The sequence below is a fragment of the Pan paniscus genome, chromosome 10 (assembly GCF_029289425.2).
Source record: "Pan paniscus chromosome 10, NHGRI_mPanPan1-v2.0_pri, whole genome shotgun sequence".
NCBI lineage: Eukaryota > Metazoa > Chordata > Mammalia > Primates > Hominidae > Pan > Pan paniscus.
Window position 1 is genome coordinate 67,198,985 of NC_073259.2, and position 22,485 is coordinate 67,221,469.

The following is a 22,485-nucleotide window of genomic DNA, read 5'->3' on the forward strand; positions in this document are numbered from 1 at the left end:
AGGCACCTCCCAACCTGGTCCAGCCTGGGTGACAGAGCAAGACTCAGTCTCAAAAAAAAAAAGAAAGTGAACACCCACCGTAGTGAGGAAGGTGCCTTGGAAGGGTAAGAACGTGTGATGCTGGGGATATAGAGAGAAGCCTCTTTCAGATTCCTAGTGAGGGCTCTTTCCCAATAACCTTGATGAGGGGCCGTGGGGTGGCTCATTGGGTAAAACAGTATCTAGGGACATGGATAACAGCCTGATCATTGTTCTGTTTATACTTGCACTCTTAATTCTTAATTCTTAGGATGAATTACTAGGGTGTATTACATTCTCTTTAGAAACTTCTTTGGGAAGACGTGAATAATTTCGTAAAAAGTATTTTAGCTTTCGAAGCATGAAAAGAAGTAATCAACTATCTCTATAAAAGTGCACCTATAAAAAGGGAATAGCAACTTACTACCCAATAATAAGCTCAGAGTGAATGAGGAACATTTGACAAGGCACTCTTTATTTGGGGTCTGTTTTCAATTGTAAGAAGAAATACTTGCTCTTGATATACAGGATTCTTGTGAAGATTTTTTAAAATTATGTACTTGAAGGTAATGCTTATATAGTGTTGGTGGGAATGCAAATTAGTTCAGCCACTGCAGAAATAAGTTTGGAGATTTTTCATTGAATTAAAAAATAGAACTACCATTCAACCCAGCAATCCCACTACTGGGTGTATGCCCAAAGGAAAATCATTCTACCAAAAAGATGCCTGCACTTATGTGTTTATCACAGCACTTTTCACAATAGCAAAGACATGGAATCAGCCTAGATGCTCGTCAACAGTGGATTGGATAAGGAAATTGTAGTACATATACACCATGAAATACTAAGCAGCCATAAGAAAGAACAAAATCATGTCTTTTGCTGCAACATGGAGGCTGTTAAAGGCCATTATCCTGAGCGAATTAACACAGAAACAGAAAACCAAATACCACATATTCTCACTTATAAGTGGGAGCTAAACCTTGGGTACACACAGACGTAAAGATGGGAACAATAGACATTGGAGACTCTGAAAGGAGGGAGGAGAAAGGGAGGCAAGGGCTGAAAAACTTCCTATTGGGTACGATTTTCACTCTCTGGGTGGCAGAAACAATAGAAGCCCAAGCCTCAGCATCACACAATATACCCTTGTAGTAAACCTGCGCATGTACCCCAAATTGAAAATAAAAATTTTAATTTAAACAAATAAACTATACAGTTTAAATTCTCAAATTGAAATGTACTTTCTAAACCCAAAGTATAGTCTAAATTAAAAAGATAGCTTGCAGCTTTTAAATAAAATGAATTTGTTCTTTTTTTTTTTTTTTTTTTTACCCTTTTTGGTCAGTTTTGGTAGATCATTAGTTGAAGGCTTGTTACATAATCTATTTTTTTCTTCCTTTAAATTCTGGTTCCTTTAGGTCAAAATGAGATCATTACTTATAGATCCGTTAATTATTTAAGGGCAACTGTCCAAATCACATGGAATCACTCTCAGAAATTATATTACCCTATATATTTTAGTCCGTAAAACAAATATTTTAATAACATCAAGGTGACAAGTATCCCAAGATGTTTAAAATCGTTATACTTTGTATAGTTAAAGTATTTGTAGCTTTTATTAGGGAGTTTTATTTATATTTATGAAATTCTTTTACTTATTCTTTTCCAATTATTAAAAATAATAGACTTTAAAATGTTTAAAGGAAACATTAAAAGTTGAAATATGGACAGTCTATTTGGTTTTTTTCTTAAACTTAAAAAATACATATTCTCCAGTACATTAAGTTCTGTTTTAAATATAACTCTCTTCAAATGTGTCTATACCATAAATACACATGGAAATACAAATGAGTTTTTACAATGTCATTGCAACATATTATCAGTAATAAACAGAAGTTTTTTTTCTGTTAATTATAAGTGACAGAAAAATCTTTGCAAATAAAGATATATAATAACAGAGGAGGTTCTTTGTCAATTTAATGAATTATTATAACGATTTTTTATTCAAAAAATCAATGGAGTAAATACTCGCTTGCCAGCCTAATTTGAGAGGTGCGAAGGTACGCTTCAATTCAAATGATTCTTTCTCCATTGGCGTCCCAAATTTTATCATTAGTATTTGATTTTCTTGATGTTAAACTTTGCTTCTCCTGGTGAATTTTTTAAAGAAAATACATTATATTTTGGGAAGATATAATTAAATTCTCTGCAGTGCCTTACTGCATTTGATTTTAGCCAGTTGCTTTGCTCTTTGAGAATGGGGTGTCTGGAAAGACAGGGATTCTGAACGGAGCCAGAACCAAGAAGCAGGTTGCTGTAAATCCAGCCCTAAACAACAGGTAGCGGTCACTGACTGTATTGGGCCAATATCCATGTTTCTGGGTGGCAAATGTGTGTCAGGGTACATGTGTGTGTTTTGACATGCCAGCCATTTTAGCCCGTCAGCTTTCTCTGTTAAATTCAGTACGCCGGTCAAAAGGTTTATATTGGTCTAATTTCTTCATTTCTTCATTGAGAACCTGAAAGTGAAGGAGATGGTTAAATGCTGCCTGAAGTGGAATTCAACAGAAGTTAATGTTTCCTTCACTATTGTGTGTTTCAGAGACTGGAGCACAAGGAGGTTTTAGTCGGCTTGTTGTTCCTGGTGTTCCCGTTCATTCCAGCCAGCAACCTCTTCTTCAGGGTGGGTTTTGTGGTGGCGGAGAGAGTCCTTTACATGCCTAGGTAACTATTGCACGTGACTTCCTCCTACAAGACCTGCCCTCTGTCACCAACATTGATAGTTCCAGAGAGACAGTCTTTTGTGTGTAGACCATTAGATCCTCATGGGACAAGGGATGTTATTACTTCAGCTTTAAAAACAGCCACACAGAAGGTTGGATGAGAGCAAATGTCCACACATGTACTCTTGTTTACAGTGGTTTACCTTCAGTTGCAAACTTTATAGTTTAAATGTGAAACATTAACTTGAGTATATTCAGGATTTTAGTAGTAATCATTTATCACTACATCTATGTCTAAATGTGTGTTATTAAAAGAATTATAATACTTTTCTAGAAATGTTTTTTGACTTGCATAAAAGTATTATGTTCAGTAGCATGATTGTAATTAACTTCTTTTGTTCGTTCTTTTTTCTTCAATTTAAAAATGGAAGCAATCTCAAGAAAATTTGTCCTTGGGAAAAGAACAATGATTTAAAAACTAGAAAAGACATTCAAATGTGTGTGATTACATAATGCCACTTAGCTCTGAATGTTTGAACTGTGCTGAAGCTTGTCTGTTCTCTTGTCTTATTCCAATGTCATTGTTCCAAGGCCACTTTCTTTTCAGATGCTTGAAAATGTCACTGAATCAGGAAACCAAGTCTTGGTTCTGCCATTTATTGGTTGACTGATCTTGAACAAGACACAAAGCTTTTTTTGCCCCCAGATTTTCTCACTTTTACAATAGAGATTTTAGTAAACTCGCTAAAATTAACACTTTGGACTATGATACTGACTTTTAGGAAAGTTCATTCTTCTTCTATAAGTATGAACTTTCCTAAAAGGCAGTATCATAAACCAAAATGTTATGAGGAAATGAGTATTTTTTATTTATGATATTGTACTAGAAATTTTAAAACACGTATAATTAGAAGTGAATTTCATAATCTTTGATTCCTTCAAACCAAATACCTAATAGCTTTCTTAACACTTTGCAGCATGTGGTTTTGACTTGGTTAAGGGGAAAGCAGCCCTTAATTGTTTACTGTGTCTTCAGCCCAATTTGGGAAGGAGATGAGTGCTTGATAAATACTATTCAATAAGGACAGAAATACAACACAATTCTTTATATTCTACGTGGTTTAAGGTAAGAGTCTTGTGAAGGCTTGCCAATAATAGGGAATACACCTGTAGTATAGAAGGCCAAAAAGTGGCATCAATCTGTGTTCTAAATATGTTTTTGCTTAGACCAGTTGAATATATCTTAGCTTTTCTTTGTAGTACTGATGATTCCAATGGAATCATTCTTCATTTGATAGATATTCATAGAGCCCCTCTGCCATAAATGCTCTACTAAAATCTAATGCTACACAAGTAAGTGAATCTCAGTGTCTGCCCTCAAAGAGTTAACTGCCAATTAACAAAATGGAATCTCTCATATTAAGCGTTTAATAGGTCCTAATATTTTATAAATACTATTGTATTCATTAATGCTATTTTGTCATTAATTGCATCAAAATTTTATTGCATTTTTATTATATTTCAGTCACTATTATAAGCATGTTACATTCTTTATGTCAAGTAATTCACACTGTAGTAGTGGGTCACAGCCTGCCCCTGAAGTCAGAGGGCCTGCATTCAAACTCTGGCTTAAACATGATCGTGATTCCTCTAAGCTTGTTTTCTCATCTGCATAAAATGGGAATAGTAATAGCACCCAACTCAATGACATATTGTGATCATTAAATGAAACCGTTATAGGGCCGGGCGCAGTGGCTCATGCCTCAGTACTTTGGGAGGCTGATGCATGTATATCACTTGAACCCAGGAGTTTGAGACCAGCCTGGGCAACATGGTGAGACCCTGCCTCTACAGAAAATAACAAAAAATTAGCCAGATGTTGTGGGATGCACTTGTGGTCCCAGCTACTCAGGAGACTAAGGTGGGGGATCTCTTGAGCCCGGAAGGTTGAGGATGCAGTGAACCATGATCGTGCCCCTGCACTCCAGCCTGGGTGACAGAACCAGACCCTGTCTCAGAAAAAATAAATTTAAAAACATGAGATGCCAGGCGCGGTGGCTCAAGCCTGTAATCTCAGCACTTTGGGAGGCCGAGGCGGGCAGATCACGAGGTCAGGAGATCAAAACCATCCTCGCTAACACAGTGAAACCCCGTCTTTACTAAAAATACAAAAATTAGCCAGGCACGGTGGCGGGCGCCTGTAGTCCTAGCTACTCTGGAGGCTGAGGAAGGAGAATGATGTGAACCCGGGAGGCAGAACTTGCAGTGAGCTGAGATCGCGCCACTGCACTCCAGCCTGGGAGACTGCAAGACTCCATCTAAAAAAAAAAAAAAAAAGAGATGATTATATATAAAACTTAGAAAGTGTTTTGCATTATATATGGTCAATAAATACTAAGTATTTTTATTGTGATATCAGTTCCCTGAGGTAGCTAATAACATTATTGCCATTTTACAAAAATAAAACCTGGGCTCTGAGAGGTTGGTTAACTTGCCCCAAGCGGTATAGCTGGTGAGTGGCAGAGCTGGAACACACATCCCTGTCTACTACAGATCTCTTACCTTCCAGACTATATTGCTTCCCTGATAGGAACATCTAAGTATTCTTCTCAATTACAAAATAAGAAGAAAATCTACACGTAGTAACGGATTTTCAGCTCAACTCATGTGGTGATCAGGCTTCTAAGAGCCCTAATATCTAGTTCTTCAGGAGCTGGGGGTTCTGGGTGACAAAGATTTGTAAGCTCAGCAAAGTGTCATGTAGTTTAGATACAGGAGAATAATTTGTGAGGAAATAAAGGCAGAGTGAAGGGCTGGAATTTTTAACTAGACATTTAAATTTGATTCTTGTGGAAGAGATCTTAGGTAACTATGTTACGGAAGCTCATAGTATTGTCGCCAACCCTTTGTGGGGTATCTTATTGTAAGGGTTTCCTCTTGCCCGGGCAGGTATATCCTCCAACCCCCAGAATCATGCCAGCTCCAGCTTTTCCCAGGCTGCCATATCTTAAATAAACCTTTCTATGACTCCAGTTTATTTTTTCCTAGGAATAAAATGCCCTTTTTCCTCTAGGAGTAGGCTGATTTGGGTTAAAATAAAAGTGCTGAAAAGAAAGCATCAATATTACCAACAGCAAGTGCCTGCCTCACGGAACCAATCTCGGTTTTGCTTCATTTGCCAAATTCGGTAAAGAGGCACCCAAAATCAATTTCAGTAAACCAGTTTTCATTAAAAAGATGACTGTCCTTTTCTTTCCAAGTTCCTACATCTATGCCTTGCAGCATTGTCACTAAGTCATCTTTTTCTGAGTGTTTCTCTTTACTGCTTAGTGAATCCTGGACTAACACATACCATCACCATCCCAGCCAGGCTACCTTCCCCCCTCCGGAGATGCCATCTCAGCAGATGCCAGCGCCACCAGAGCAGAGGGTGGAGGTGCTTTCCTGCCCCTTAGAGGTGGTCTGGGGGCTGACGAAAGGGTCAGGTCACTCAGCCAGGTTTACAGTCCTGACCTCATTTGAGAGTTTTACTTGGATTTCGGGAAACTGACACGGGAGGAATCTTAGGAATATTTGAATTGGATGCTGTACCTCTAGTGAATCCATCTTTCTTCACAGTCATTATCGTAACTAAAACTGCAAGGGAGCCGTGTTCCTTTTGGCCCTGGATTCCCACTGGTATATAAAATTGTGCAATTGAGGTGGTCCAGGATGATTTGGAAATTAAAGTCTGGGTAAGGAAACTTCTGTGTTGTGGCTTTAGAGAGTCTCTGATGACTTCATCAAAGCCATTTTATAAATATTGACAGTTTTCTTTGAAAATGGGGGACTAGAAAAAGATTTTACCTACCAGTGATGAGCTGCCCCTGTCTCAATGGAGAATAGCAAACAGTTGAGCTAAGAGTTCCTGAAATCTTCCCCAGAGCCACGGAGGATTTTACAGCTGCTGTAGGCATCCCGTGGATGTGTCAGAGCACTGGATAATGCCTGTTCCATTTAATAAACCTACATATAGGTGTTGAGAATGGTAAGAACATGTTCAAAATATTTTTTTTTTAACCCAGGAATCATATCTTCATGAATCTCCTTCCATCCTGACCTTGACAAGAAACAGCCATTTTCCACAGCATTAGTATCCAGGCTCTTTTGAGGGGAAAAAAAAAAAATATATATATATATATATATGTATACACACACACACACACACACACATATATACACACATATATATACACACACATATATATACACATATATATATACACATATATATATACACATATATATGGTGTACTCAATGACATCCTGAAAATATAGATCATCACTTTTATGCAAAAGCTCTGTGTTGTCTCAGAAACTTTAGTGAACAATAGGAAAATGAAGTCAAAGGCTCAGTTGGTAATCTTTCTAAAGAAGGTGAACTTTCTGCTCATCAAATGTTTGTTTCAAGCTATTATGAAGGCAAATCCTAGCTTTAGATGCTCACACATGAATTTCACAGAAGTCATGTCCAGCCTCACTGAAGCCCGGGTGAATCCCTTCGATCCCAGGGGGCTGATTTGGCCATTTTACAAGAAAAGTGCAGAATGAGTCAGACCAACAGTGCTCTCTCATCCTCCGCCTTTATGCCTAACAATGAACTAGCCACTTAAATCTTGTGGCTTCTGTTCCTCCATCTCAACCCAGAAAAGGTCTGAAATATCACCTTCCTCTCATTTGCACTTTGAAATCTGTGGATAAAAGGGACAGAAATAGGCTATCTGCTTAGCATTGCATTGCTTCAGGGTCAGAGTTTACCACCAAAAGAGATTGGAATAATCTTTTCTTCTGGTGACAAAGCCAGTTTTGCAGATCTCCTTTTTGAACAGGCAAGAGAGTTTGGGGCTGAAATCATTCTTTTATAGAAATTTTGATCTTTTATTTTTTCCCAACAGAAGCATATAATTTTATGGCTATCTTTTTTGTGTTTTATAAAAACCACATTAAATTGCTACAATGAACTAAAATTTCTTAGAATTGATGAAGCAGAAGTAGTTGATGATAGCTCTCAAATAATGTTACAGAAAGTGACTGAATATTCATTCACATGCCAGATTAAGGATGATTTATTCACTTCAGTGCCAAAGAGCAAATTCCTGTGCTACTTTAGGAAGACTTGAATGAGTAGAGAGAGGAAAAGAATGAATGGGAATAAGTGAGGACAGAAACAATATTTTGGGATACAACTGATCAAGAATGACTGAGAAAGAAATAAAAGGCATTCACATTAGAAAGGAAGAAGTTAAATTGTCCTTGTTTGCAGACAACATTAAACTTATATACGTAGGAAACCCTGAAAACTCCACTGAAAAACAGAACTAATAAATGAATTCATTAGCGTTGCAGGATACAAAATTAACTTACAAAAATCAGTAGCTATTCTACACATTAACAGCAAACTGTCTAAAAAAGAAAACAATTCCATTTGCAATAGCTACAAAAAAAAATACTCGGGAATAAATTTAACCAAGGAAGTAAAAGATCTCTACACTGAAAGCTATAAAACATCAATGAAAGAAATGGAAGAAATAAAATTCAATAAAAAAATTCAGTGAGAAACAGAACTTTTTTGAGAAATAAAATTCAATGAAAGAAAAAATTGGAAAGATATCCTGTGTTCATGGATTGGAATAATCAATATTGTTGAAAAGCCCAGAGTGATCTATAGATTCAGTGCGATCTTTATCAGAATGCCGTCTTGAAATCATACCTCTCAATTCAAAATGGAATTTTCAGTCTAACATCGATTGCTATTGAAACAATTCTGTAGGATTTATTTCTCAGAATGCAAAAGGAGAAAAATTACCTCTGAAGTTACACAGCCTCTGTTACCTGATTTTGGGGATCCCTTCTCATGATCCATCTGTGTATTTGTATGTTTCTTTGCAGTTGCTAGAAGAGAGTGAATCCGTTTTGCCAAATATTAGTATCAACAGGGAAATCACAGAAATTTGCTTTAGCAAATCTAATAGGAAGAAAGCTGAACTAGGACTCCACGCAGCCCTATCTGTCGCCCACTGGCTAGCCGTCTTGAAAGAATCATTGAATAGGGTCAGATTACTGTTTCTCTATTTGTAAAACCAGAATGTTGGCCTTGCTCTGTAGTGGTTTTCACTGGTTTGGAGATAAACTATCGGGTGAAAGGAGAAAGAAAGACAATGTGGTGAATTTTGCATAAAGCTAAACCTATGCAGTTTTATAAAACTATGAAATTTTATCTTTCCTATATTTCTGGTATTCTTGTCATGATGATAAGAGCAGCAGGAGGTAGATGACCCTGCATCAGTTCCTTCTCCCCCATTCACCCCCATTTTTTGGGCGGAAATTTTACTGGTTTTAGAAATAGAACATTTTTATAACCCCTCTGTTACATGATCTCTAAGGTCCCTTGCCACTCCAAATTTTAACTGTTTTGTGATTCAGCATAGCTCTGTAAAAAGGGTGCTTTTTTCCTCTTAAACTTTAAGCTTTATGCACTGCTTTTTTTTTTTTTTCCACATTTTATGGCGTGTCTGCCTGTGTCTGGTCAGATTCAGTAGGATGGGCCAGTGGAGAAGGGAAGATGTGTGCCCCAAGGTGAGGCAGGAAAGGGAGGAAGTCCATCTGCCATGGGACAGGCTCTCTGGAGGGCCCGACAGTGGCCCTACAAAGTGGTCAGGAAGCCTTGGTGTGGAGCCTCCACTGTGAGGTTATGAGCAATCCTCATAAGCAGCAGGAACAGGTGATGCTTAGACGTTCACATGGACTGGCCAGGCATGGTGGCTCACACCTGTCATCTTAGCATTTTGGGAGGCCGAGGCAGGACAATTGCTTGAGCTCAAGAGTTCAAGACCAGCCTGAGCAATATAGTGATACCTTATCTCAAAAAAAAAAAAAAAAGAGAGAAAGAAAAAGAAAAAGAAAAGAAAAGAAAAAAAAAGTTCACATGGACAAGCAGCCACTAGGAACGTCAGGAGGAAATGAGGCCCTGGACACTGAGAGGGCCACACAAGAAATGTCAGATGGCTGTCTTCAAGAGATGATACTGCGGATGGCTTGCCAAGAGAGGCAGCAGTCCCTGAAAACAGGTTAGATATTAGCCTGTACACAGAAAGTCATGAAGCGAGACTTGGGAACTGAGCTGAAGCCTAATATCTAAGCAGGGGCCTCAGACCACAGTCAGACTGTCCTAGAGGGTGAGTGGTGCTGAGTCTTTTGTCTAAAGCCACGACTGGTAAGGATGGGACAAAGCTGACCCACAAATAACAAGTCACTTTAGATTTTGTTGAGGCCAAGTCACAAGAATAGTAGAAAGCCTGGGAGCCAGGCAGAGCCAAATATTCAGTCTTTTTGTTTTATGGCTTCATTCTTTGTTTGAAATTCCCATAGTACAATGCAGTAGAGGGGCAGGAAAAGCAACGTAGGCTTGTCAGTGAGCCACTCAACTCAAAACCTAGGAGAAAGGTTGATGTGCATTTTCAGTTAAAAGCTCAATGCACCAGTTTTGTGAGGATGTGTGTGCTTATGTATAAGTAGACATATGGGTTGACTAAATAACCCAAGTCCACTCAATTATTCTTTAGTTTCAGCCATGAATCCATTTTTTTAGTGCATTTTTATTATGGTCATCTTAAAACAACATGATTCTCTTTTCATAGCAGGAGTGATGAAAGGTGAGGGAGAAAGGCTGTGCATTTTTACACTAGGGAACAATGACGTGGGATCACCATGTGATCTGAAGACAAAGAATGAAATAAAACTTAATGATACCATTGGAAGGGAATCTGTGGCAAAATCCAAAGTTTGGGTAACGAAAAGTAAAGACGTCAGCCAGGCACAGTGGGTCACACCTGTAATCCCAGCACTTTGGGAGGCCAAGGGGGGTGGACCACTTGAGGTCAGGAGTTCAAGACCAGTCTGGTCAACATGGTGAAACCCTGTCTCTACTAAAAGTACAAAAATTATCCAGGCATGGTGGCGCATACCTGTAATCGCAGCTACTTGGGAGGTTGGGGCAGGAGAAGTGCTTGAACCCAGGAGATGGAGGTTGCAGTGAGCTGAGATGATGCCACTGCACTCCAGCCTGGGCAACAGAGTGAGACTCCGTCTCAAAAAAAAAAAAAATGAACAACAACAACAATAAAATAGAAAAGTAAATTAAGAAGTCCTTTTTAAATCTCAGTGAAGGATTCTAACGTTCTTAAATATGGTATCTTCCATGTTACTCACCACAGTGTAAAAGAAAGCTGAGTCTGTCAAGCTTTCCTGTTTTCCTCTCATGCTATTCCTTCCCACATCTTCAGTCCTCAGTGGGACAAAGCCTTAGGGTCCAACAGTCAAAGACTCTCTGCTGGTTTATTAACCTACAAAGGGGTTCAAAAGTTGATTAAAGTTCTACTTCAGAATACTATGGGATAAGATTAAAAAGATTTTAACTTGAATGTGTCTGTGCCTTTGCTCTCGCTGTGCCCTCATGAACTGCTCCATCCAGCCCTTTGGGTCCTGAAGGCAGAAGAGGATGTGAGAGCTAGGAGTTAAGTCTCATCCAGAGAGGGCTGCTCTTGAAGGCAATGCCCAGGAAGGGAGGGACCTGGGACTGCACCAGACTGGTGGTCAATCATCAAGGACTGTGGGGCAGTGCTATGGGAAGGTCATGACCAGGAAGGGAAGCAGAAGGACTTTGCTGAGGGATTCTACCAAATGTTTAATAAAAGCAGAGATTGTAGATCACTGACCAGTACAATATTAGAACAGAGCAATGGCTAGAATGAAGTGAGCAGAGAGTAGGTCAAGGTGCCTGTGGGCTGGAGATCCACTGGCCAATGTGTTGTGCTCAATCAGTTGTGCTTGGCCAAGGGTACAAAGTGCAGAGAAGTCTGAACAGTAAATTATTGGACTGGAATTCTGCCCTTAATATTACCAAACTCTGTTAGTTATAAAAGATGAATGTTTGTGTCTGTTAAGCTCTAAATGGTGAATAGCAGATGTCTTGGAAATCAGGATTTGAAAGTAAAATTTAGTATAAAGTATAATTTAGATTCAGATGAGACTGAATACAATAATACATGTGAGAAATGTAAGCTATGCCAGGTAACTAATTGCAAGTCATGATTTCAATCTACCTCGTGCAAATGAGATTGGGTGAATCAAAGTCAAAAGAAATCAAAGAAACATAAATATAGGCCTCTGCTTTTTCTTCCTTCCCTTTCTTCCTCCTTTGGTTCTTCAAACCTCTTCATGTCGTTTCTAACCTTGTGTGCTCAAAAGTGAGCAGCTCAAAAGTGAACAACCCTAGCACTTAGCAAGTTAGCATTCTGCAATGCCATATTGAAGGGGGTTGTGAAATGTGTCTCTGTGGATGGAAGAGAGAGACTCAATTGCAGATGTTACATACCCAGTGCCCTACAAAGTGGGCCGTAACTTTGCGGGGAGGATGTGGGTGGACCTAAATGTTGCCATTTCAGCCTCTTGTTCATCAAGCTCCTTTGTTGTTATTGGTGAATTTCTTTCTTTCCTTTTCTCTTAGAGAATACATCTCAAACCAGGGACTCCTTATGCAGATTTTAGTAATCTTAACAAATCCTCCTTACTCTTTTAGCAGCCTTCTTTGTCTTGTTTTCATTAGGATTGGGACCACCATTTTGTTTGCCTGTGTTTTCTCTTAATACCCAGCATGATAGATGTTGGTTACAAAAGGAATTGTAGGGAATTAAAGAACGATGGACACATTATGAGGCCTATGCCTATGCAGTCAGGTCTGTATTAATTCATGGGACTAGAGGAGAGGACAGCAACAAATAGTGGATTACCCAGTATGCCTTTGCTTCCAAAGTGAAGTTGCTGGACTCTCAAATATAGTAGTTCGTGGAAGAAGCAATAATAGAACTCAGATTCTCAAGATGACTATGCTGTAGAAGAGTAGAGAAGGTGGTTTTCCTAATTTTTTGGAGACAGTTTTAGAGTCACTCAGCTTTGACCAAAGGTCTTCCAAGCCTTGATAGAAAATTTATTAATAATGGAGACCACGCAAACCAGGCTGGGGTGAAGGAAGCCAGTCCTGGAGTAAAGGCACCATCAAGGGGAAACAGCCAGGCCCCGAATATGGACAGTTCCGGTGATAAACAGTCGTGGGTCTTATTATCTTCAAGGTCAACTTGGATTGATTGATTTTTAAGTTCACCTTTGTTTCCATGTTAGTTTCTCACACCTTCAACCACAATGGTTCAACTACGCTTATGAAGCAGCCCCTGCTATGTTTTAGTTGCTTAGGGTTCAGAAATGAATAAAATGTTATTCTATCCTAAAAAGAACCTGCTTGAACTTCCAAACAGTTAATACTTTTATTTCTTATCAGGGTTGAATGCAAAAGCTTCCTCATTATGTATTAATTCACCAAAGAGATTATACTTTACATTATCTTCATTTTCACAAAAGTGTACATTGCCGAGAAGGGAGAGGTTTGAAATGATTGTAAGGGAGGATTTGCTTAAGCGCTTGTTTGTGTCCCTGGTGTGTGAATGAACATTAACATAAACACGTGACTACAATAGTTCACATACTACCAGTGTATCTTACCTTCTGCAATATCTGTTCTATAAAAATGATGTTTGAATCAAACCTTTTTGAAGCAAATAATAGCGCACAAGGAAATTTGCTCTTAAAAAACTTATAATGAAATTAGATATTTTGGGTCAATCTGGACTTTGATAAACTGAATTTTCTTGAGGTGTTATTTACAGATCTAATCACATATTTTATTAATGTGTAACTGATAGAGTAGTATACTGAAAGCACACATAAACACAAAAACACTGCATTTGGTACCTTTAACTTCACTTTAGTTTACAGAACACGTTTACATACATTATTTCATTTATTCCACACAACAATTCTTTGATGTGGGTTTGGCAGGAAATATTAAGCCCTTGTCCTATGAATCACAAAGGCTCCATGAGAGATTGTCCTGTGCCCACAGAACTCACGAATGACAGAGAAGAGCCCAGCTCAGCCAGAGAAGAGCCCAGCTCAACCAGAGAAGGGCCCAGCTCTCTTGACCCATTTCCAGACTCTTTCATTTCCAGTGAATTCCCAGTTCCCTTTTCCTCATTGTGAACCTCCAAACATAAAGTCTGCACTAGAACATATGTGTTCCACTGTACCTAATAGAGTCCTCTGGGCCTTAGGAAGTTACTATACTTACGGTAACCTGGTTTTGACATGTCTGTTTCTACCTGGAATGCATTCAAACTTTACACATTTCCTGCTTCTTACTCTATTTAGCAGAAAAATAATTGCCTAACAGTAATATCATTATAGTATAATAAGTTTAATGTTATAATGTATTGTTTTGTGTGTATCAGGCACGGTGCACTACAAACAATTGTTATTCCCCCTCACAGTATAAATAAATTAAGAACTAGAGAACCTAAGTAATTTGTCCAGGATCAAACAACAGTGTCAGGGTGGACATGCAAACTGAGGCTTTCCTGATGCCAGAGCCCTGCCTTATTTAATACTAAATGTTTCATAAATTTTGGAGCTGGTAGGTGGACTATGAGGCTGAGAGGAGTAAAAGAAAATTAGGGAAGTTCTCAGAAGGTGAAAGCATTGGCATTTTTCTCCCAATTGTGCCGTAGACATGCTGGAAAACAACAGAAGAAATCTATCTCATGGAGAAATATATATAAAGAATCCTTTCATACTTACCCCAGGATCTCAGCACCTAGCATGGGAGGCTAAGGAAATACACAGAAATGTCTTTGGGGATTCTTTTCTTGGAATATGAATAAACTCTCACTTCCAAATATATTCATTCTTCTGGAAAATTTCTCCAACCATTGAATGTTTGAGATAAAAAACGAGGGGAGAAATGGGGACCCTAATCAGATTGGAATGAAGCTAATTAGGACTAGGTTTCACTTAGATTCTCTAAAATTGGGAATTCTTTAAAAGAGTGTAATGGTAAGATTGCCTCTGTCTTGTATTAATAATGCTATTTATAGATACTCTCAGTGGGTTGTTACAGCTTGTGGACAAATTAAAAGGTAGAATTTCAGTTCTACTTATAGCAAAAAGATACTCTTTGTTGCATATAATTAAACAGAAAGTGAAGCCATAGCAAATATCATAAAATGTCTGAGCCAGAGGTAGAAAGCTGTCATCTTTCCACTTCTGTGAATTCTGCTGTAAATGTGAATGAGAAGTGTTTTGTTTTGTTTTGTTTTGTTTTGTTTTCACTTAAAAGCTTCTTGGTGAGTTTCGGGAAAGTCCATTTGTACTAACTATTACGCAACAATTCGCTGCTAACAAGTTCCCAAACAACAGACTTAAAACATTTGTTATTCTAATGCGAAAGGACAAACATTGGTGGTTTGCATTTCCTATTAAATTCTCTTCGAATGTGCATCATAAAAGCAGAAAGAGAAATGCCAGTGTTTTTAATTATTTAAGTGCTGCATGCCTAGCAGTGTGTCAGCAAAATCAAAACTGGAGATACCACCAGCCTGTTATGGAGAGAGGTGTCTCTGAGTGTCAGATCGCTACATTCTCAAAGGCAGCAGTAGTGGTTCTTTCTCAAACGTGCTTTGAAAATGCATCTTAGCACTGAGCTAAACCACACTGTCAGCAGCCCGAGTTTGGCTTTGGGCTCTCCAGGTTTTGATTTTGTTAAGTGTCAGTGTTTGCACTGGCTCTTTTGTGCGTGTTGTGAAGGTCTCTGATCAGCAGCCCAGAACCTCCTTCACCAGTCTGACCAGAGCAAGCCGGACTCTGGTTTCATCTCCCCAAAGGCCAGGAAAGCATGTCGTTTCTCATTGGCTTAACTTCCCACTTTCAAAAGGAGGCCATGTCCTGCCCCTAGCGATGGAGAGAAAGAGTGCGTTTCTCTCCCCTGCTGCTGAGATCTGCATTCAAGCAGATGTTGAAAGATGAAGTTTCATAGTGGAGAAACATCTTGATCTTTGTGATATTTGTGTCAGACTTTTAAGAATGTGATACTCTCTAAGAAATTTGCAAACCTAAGTAGAGATTATTTTGTATGGCTTAACATTTCTTTAAACCATATGTCAATAATAAGGATATTTGATTTAAAATTTTTCATGTTATTTGATACAGGTGCTGACTGAAAAGGAATGTGTTCTCCTTCATTCTGGCTATAGCAGGGATCCACAAACTATTGTCAACCTAAAAGGAAGAAGCTGAGGCAAAATTAATAAAGTAGGGAGTTTATTTGGGCCATGGCTGAGGCTCCCAACCCAGCAGAATAGATTCAAGTTGCCCTGAATTTACACACTCCAATTAGCAGCAGTTACAAGTGGGTTTTGTTTAGTTTGTTTTTGTTTTTTTGTTTTGTTTTGTTTGAGACGGAGTTTCACCCTGTCACCCAAGCTGGAGTTCAGTGGCACAATCTCAGCTCACTGTAACCTCTGCCTCTTGGGTTCAAGCAATTCTCCTGCCTTAGCCTCCCAAGTAGCTGGGATTTCAGGCGTGCACCACCACGCCCAGCTAATTTTGGTATTTTTAGTAGAGACAGGGTTTCACCATGTTGATCAGGCTGGTCTCAAACTCCTGACCTCATGATCTGCCCGCCTTGGCCTCCCAAAGTGCTGGGATTACAGGCATGAGCCACCATGCCTGGCCACAAGTGGATTTTTAAAGGCAAAGGGAGGACAGGGAGTGGGCTGATACAAAGTTGTTTGTCAGGAATTCTCATTGATTTACATTGAATAACGCTGATTAGTGTTGGCTATCCATTGTTAAGCTGCAGGGTGTGGGTTATAGTGTCTTGTGTGGTGTTATTAGGATACTTTATAGCCACTTGTGGCAATAACAAGCAGTTTCAAAAGATGAATACATAGCTCAAAGAGCGGAATAGGATGTGATTGCAGTCTCATTTTAATGCTTCTCTGGGCCTGATAATGAAAAGGACTTCATTCCTCAGATAAAGGTTTTTTTGTTGTTGTTGTTATTGTATATGGCCCATGAGCCAAATGTGGCCTGCTGCCTGTTTTTATAAATAAATTTTACACAGCCATGCTCATTTGTTTACATGGTGTGGATGGCTGTTTTCCTGCTACAAAGACAGAGTTGAATGCTAACGACAAAGACTGCGTGGGCTGAAAAGCCTGAATTATTGCCGACCCCTAGATTATAGCACAGCATTAGGGCACTGAGCTTCCAGATCTGGCCCATTCCTAGCTTCTGGGGCTGTGGGCAAGTTACTCAACTCTTTTAAGCTTTAGTTTCCTCATTTATGAAATGGAGGATAATGAGGATTAAAAATTTTAATTAGATAATATATTTAAAACCAGTACTGTCCTTGCCCGAAAGCCCTGCTGATATTGTGGACAGGCCCATCAAACCACTTAGCACAGTGCCTACCGCACAGGAAGTGCTCACTAGACACGCAAACATATAATGCAGCTAAATGTTTGTGTTGTTAGCTTCCTTATTCTTGTCTTCTGCCACTTTGTGGCCATTGCTCTGGAGTTGTTGGAATCCCAGTGTTCTCCTTCCCCTTTGTTCTACCAGATGGCAGCTCTGTTCCTACAAGGAGGCAGAAAATGACTATTGAGATGTCATGAATGCAGTAGTTGGGAAGAAAGTAGGTGATGTTGTGTGATGAGGTGTTAGGAACACAGGAATCAGCTGGTCAAGTCAAATCCTCTACAGCAGGACAGCACATGGAGTGTGGGCTCTGGAATCTGAAATTCCTGGGTTTATATCTTTGCTCTATTATTTATTAGATGGATGACCTAGAAACCAAAAAGTATCTGAGCCATGTCTGAATCAGTTTAGAGATTTATTTTGCCAAGATTAAGGACATGCCTGGAAGAAAGGAACACAGAATCACAGAAACAATCTGCAGTCTGTGCCTTTCTCCAAAGGTGATTTTGAGGTCTTTAGTATTTAAAGGGGAAAAGTAGGCTGGAGGGAAAAATGGGAATGTATGGTCACATGACTGAATCCACATGTTGCCAGAGAAAAGGAGCAGATAGGGGAATAGTCAAATATGTATTCTTCTCACGCTCAGTAAATCGGCGCTTTACATAAGATAAGGTGAACCTAGAGTAGCTATCTGTGGAGATAGTTAAGCTTTTATCTGTAGCTAACTGCTTAGGAACAGAAGGAAAGGTAGTTTCTTGCATGATTCAGCTTTCAACTTAATTTTTTTTCCTTTTGGCATAGTCAATTGGGGTCCCAAGACCTAACACTATCACAAGACTTAATTCAGCAAGTCAGTTAACCTTTTTCTTTAGTGTTTTCATGGGTTAAACATTAATAAAGGTGATCCATAGGGTTGTAAGGATGTATCGGCGTGGCACATTCCCTGTGCATTTCAGGTCTTTCTCAAATGTCAGTGAGGACTTCTGTGACCACCCGCATGAAAATCTCAACCTCTTCCTCTTCTTAATTTTTATCCATGTAATGTATCACCATGTACATGCCCTGTGTGTTTTTTACTTATTCGCCAGCTGTTGTTCCCTACCCATGTGAATTCCACAAGGATAAGGATTACTCTCTCTTTGGTTCACTGATATGTTCTTGATATCTGTAATAGTGTTAGGTACATAGTTAAATGTTTGTTAAATATCTGATGAATGAAAGAACGGAGCCCAGAGGGCTTCATAGGATGCCCTGCTCAGTTTGGGTTGGGAGCAGCTGGGGCTAGAGGAACAGGGGGCAAAGCAGGCTTATGAACTTGAGCAGCCATTGCGGTCAGGCACAGCAAATGACACCAGCAAGGTCAGTTGTACAATATAAATAAGATTTATAGAAAAAGCTCCATACCTTTAAGGTTGAACCAGGGAGTTGTGGAAGTGAGAAGAGGTTTTTGGTTTGGGTTTTTGTTTTTACATTAGAGACTCTGTTCTGACAAGTGCAAGGCTCTTGCAAGATATCTGTGGCAATCAAATCCAGTGCTTGTGGTGGGGGTTTGGAGAACATGGGTCTCCTTAGCTCAAATCATCCTCCTCAGTGGGGAGTAGGATGGTGACTCTCTTTGGCCAAACCATGAACCCTAAACTTTATGGAGCTGGACTAACCAACTTATAGGACTTGAAGAAAGAAATGAGAGCTCCAACTTGGTTCCCAGGGTCTCCCAAGTCAGAAACCTCAAATGCCTCTCTCTTGTTTTTCTGCTCTTGATACAGAGAACAGAAGATGGAGAAAAAAGTTCTTTAAGGAGGTGTGTTTAGGAATGAGAATATTTAGTTGTTTCTATTAGCTAGAGCAACCTGATTCACTAGACTGGAGTTGTCTGATTGTGGAGCCTGTGTTTTATTATAAATATATGTTTAGTGCCTAGAATATTGCCAGCCACATAAGAGAAAGAATAAATAAAAAAGAGAACAAGTATATGGACTGTATTTACTTGGGGCTGTATTAATACTTCTGATAGTAATAGTCTCTAATATAGGATGCCTTTACACAAACTTGCTTCTTTCTTAAGATATTCTGTAATAATTTGTGGTTATCAATTTTGGGAAGAATCACACCTGTAATCCCAGTACTTCGGGAGGCCAAGGCAGATGGATCACTTTAGCCCAAGAGTTCAAGACCAGCCTGGGCAACATAGCGAAACCCCATCTCTACAGAAAAATACAAAAATTAGTTGGGTGTAGTGGTGAACACCTAAGTCCCAACTACTGGGGAGGCTGAGGAGGGAGGATCAGTTGAGCCCAGGAGGTTGAGGCTGCAGTGAGCCATGATCATACCACTACAGTCCAGCCTGGGAGACAAAGTGAGTCCCTGTCTAAAAAAAATAAAAAAAAAAGAAGAAAAGAGAGAGGAATAAAATAGATGCAATAAAAAATGATAAAGGGGATATCACCACCGATCTCACAGAAATACAAACTACCATCAGAGAATACTATAAATACCTCTATGCAAGTAAACTAGAAAATCTAGAAGAAATGGATAAATTCCTCGACACTTACACCCTCCCAAGACTAAACCAGGAAGAAGTTGAATCTCTGAATAGACCAATAACAGGCTCTGAAATTGAGGCAATAATTAATAGCTTACCAACCAAAAAAAGTCCAGGGCCAGATGGATTCACAGCCAAATTCTACCAGAGTTACAAGGAGGAGCTGGTACCATTCCTTCTGAAACTATTCCAATCAATAGAAAAAGAGGGAATCCTCCCCAACTCATTTATGAGGCCAGCATCATCCTGATACCAAAGCCTGGCAGAGACAACACAAAAAGAGAATTTTAGACCACTATCCTTGATGAACATTGATGCAGAAATCCTCAATAAAATACTGGCAAACCGAATCCAGCAGCACATCAAAAAGCTTATCCACCATGATCAAGTGGGCTTCATTCCTGGGATGCAAGGCTGGTTCAACATTCGAAAATCAATAAACGTAATCCAGCATGTAAACAGAACCAAAGACAAAAACCACATGATTATCTCAATAGATGCAGAAAAGGCCTTTGACAAAATTCAACAACTCTTCATGCTAAAAACTCTCAATAAATTAGGTATTGATGGGCAGTATCTCAAAATAATAAGAGCTATCTATGACAAACCCACGCCAATATCATACTGAATGGACAAAAACTGGAAGCATTCCCTTTGAAAACTGGCACAAGACAGGGATGTCCTCTCTCACCACTCCTATTCAACATAGTGTTGGAAGTTCTGGCCAGGGCAATCAGGCAGGAGAAGGAAATAAAGGGCATTCAATTAGGAAAAGAGGAAGTCAAATTGTCCCTGTTTGCAGATGACATGATTGTATATCTAGAAAACCCCATCATCTCAGCCCAAAATCTCCTTAAGCTGATAAGCAACTTCAGCAAAGTCTCAGGATACAAAATCAATGTACAAAAATCACAAGCATTCTTATACACCAATAACAGACAGAGAGCCAAATCATGAGTGAACTCCCATTCACAATTGCTTCAAAGAGAATAAAATACCTAGGAATCCAACTTACAAGGGATGTGAAGGACCTCATCAAGGAGAACTACAAACCACTGCTCAATTAAATAAAAGAGGATACAAAGAAATGGAAGAACATTCCATGCTCATGGGTAGGAAGAATCAATATCATGAAAATGGCCATACTGCCCAAGGTAATTTATAGATTCAATGCCATCCCCATCAAGCTACCAATGACTTTCTTCACAGAATTGGAAAAAACTCCTTTAAAGTTCATATGGAACCCAAAAAGAGCCCACATTGCCAAGTCAATCGTAAGCCAAAAGAACAAAGCTGGAGGCATCACGCTACCTGACCTCAAACTATACTACAAGGCTACAGTAACCAAAACAGCATTGTACTGGTACCAAAACAGAGATATAGACCAATGGAACAGAATGGAGCCTTCAGAAATAATGCTGCATATCTACAACTATCTGATCTTTGACAAACCTGACAAAAAGCAATGGGGAAAGGATTCCCTATTTAATAAATGGTGCTGGGAAAACTGGCTAGCCATATGTAGAAAGCTGAAACTGGATCCCTTCCTTATATCTTATACAAAAAATTAATTCAAGATGGATTAAAGACTTACATGTTAGACCTAAAACTATAAAAACCCTGGAAGAAAACCTAGGCAATACCATTCAGGACATAGGCATGGGCAAGGACTTCATGTCTAAAACACCAAAAGCAATGGCAACAAAAGCCAAAATTGACGAATGGGATCTAATTCAACTAAAGAGCTTCTGCACAGCAAAAGAAACTACCATCAGAGTAAACAGGCAACCTACAGAATGGGAGAAAATTTTTGCAACCTACTCATCTGACAAAGGGCTAATATCCAGAATCTGCAATGAACTCAAACAAATTTGCAAGAAAAAAACAAACAACCCCATCAAAAAGTAGGCGAAGGATATGAACAGATACTTCTCAAAAGAAGACATTTATGTAGCCAAAAAACACATGAAAAAATGCTCATCATCACTGGCCATCAGAGAAATGCAAATCAAAACCACAATGAGATACCATCTCACACCAGTTAGAATGGCAATCATTAAAAAGTCAGGAAACAACAGGTGCTGGAGAGGATGTGGAGAAATAGGAACACTTTTACACTGTTGGTGGGACTGTAAACTAGTTCAACCATTGTGGAAGTCAGCGTGGTGATTCCTCAGGGATCTAGAATTAGAAATACCATTTGACCCAGCCATCCCATTACTGGGTATATACCCAAAGGATTATAAATCATGCTGCTATAAAGACACATGCACACGTATGTTTATTGTGGCACTATTCACAATAGCAAAGACTTGGAACCAACCCAAATGTCCAACAATGATAGACTGGATTAAGAAAATGTGGCACATATACACCATGGAATACTATGCAGCCATAAAAAATGATGAGTTCATGTCCTTTGTAGGGACATGGATGAAGCTGGAAACCATCATTCTCAGCAAACTATCAGAAGGACAAAAAAACAAACACCGCATGTTCTCACTCATAGCTGGGAACTGAACAATGACAACATGGACACAGGAAGGGGAACATCACACACCGGGACTGTTGTGGGGTGGGGGAAGCGGGGCGGGCTAGCATTAGGAGATATACCTAATGCTAAATGACGAGTTAATGGGTGCAGCACACCAACATGGCACATGTATACATATGTAACAAACCTGCACATTGTGCACATGTACCCTAAAACTTAAAGTATAATAATAATAAATTTTTTAAAAAAGAAAAAAAGAAAAAGTAAGAAAAAAAATAAAATAAAATAAAAATAGATTTCAA

The 22,485-nt window shown here is 39.1% G+C and overlaps 1 protein-coding gene across 5 annotated transcripts in view; it reads left to right on the plus strand.

The window, feature by feature from the left end:
• The window catches only part of TMTC1 (transmembrane O-mannosyltransferase targeting cadherins 1), a 282,903-nt gene that overhangs the window by 179,448 nt on the left and 80,970 nt on the right, over positions 1-22,485 (plus strand). For all 5 annotated transcript variants that reach the window (XM_008954264.5, XM_008954265.6, XM_008954263.4 and 2 more), the window contains one exon: positions 2,624-2,745. In XM_008954264.5, the coding sequence (XP_008952512.2) occupies positions 2,624-2,745 (122 nt within the window). The remainder of the gene's footprint in view (positions 1-2,623; positions 2,746-22,485) is intronic.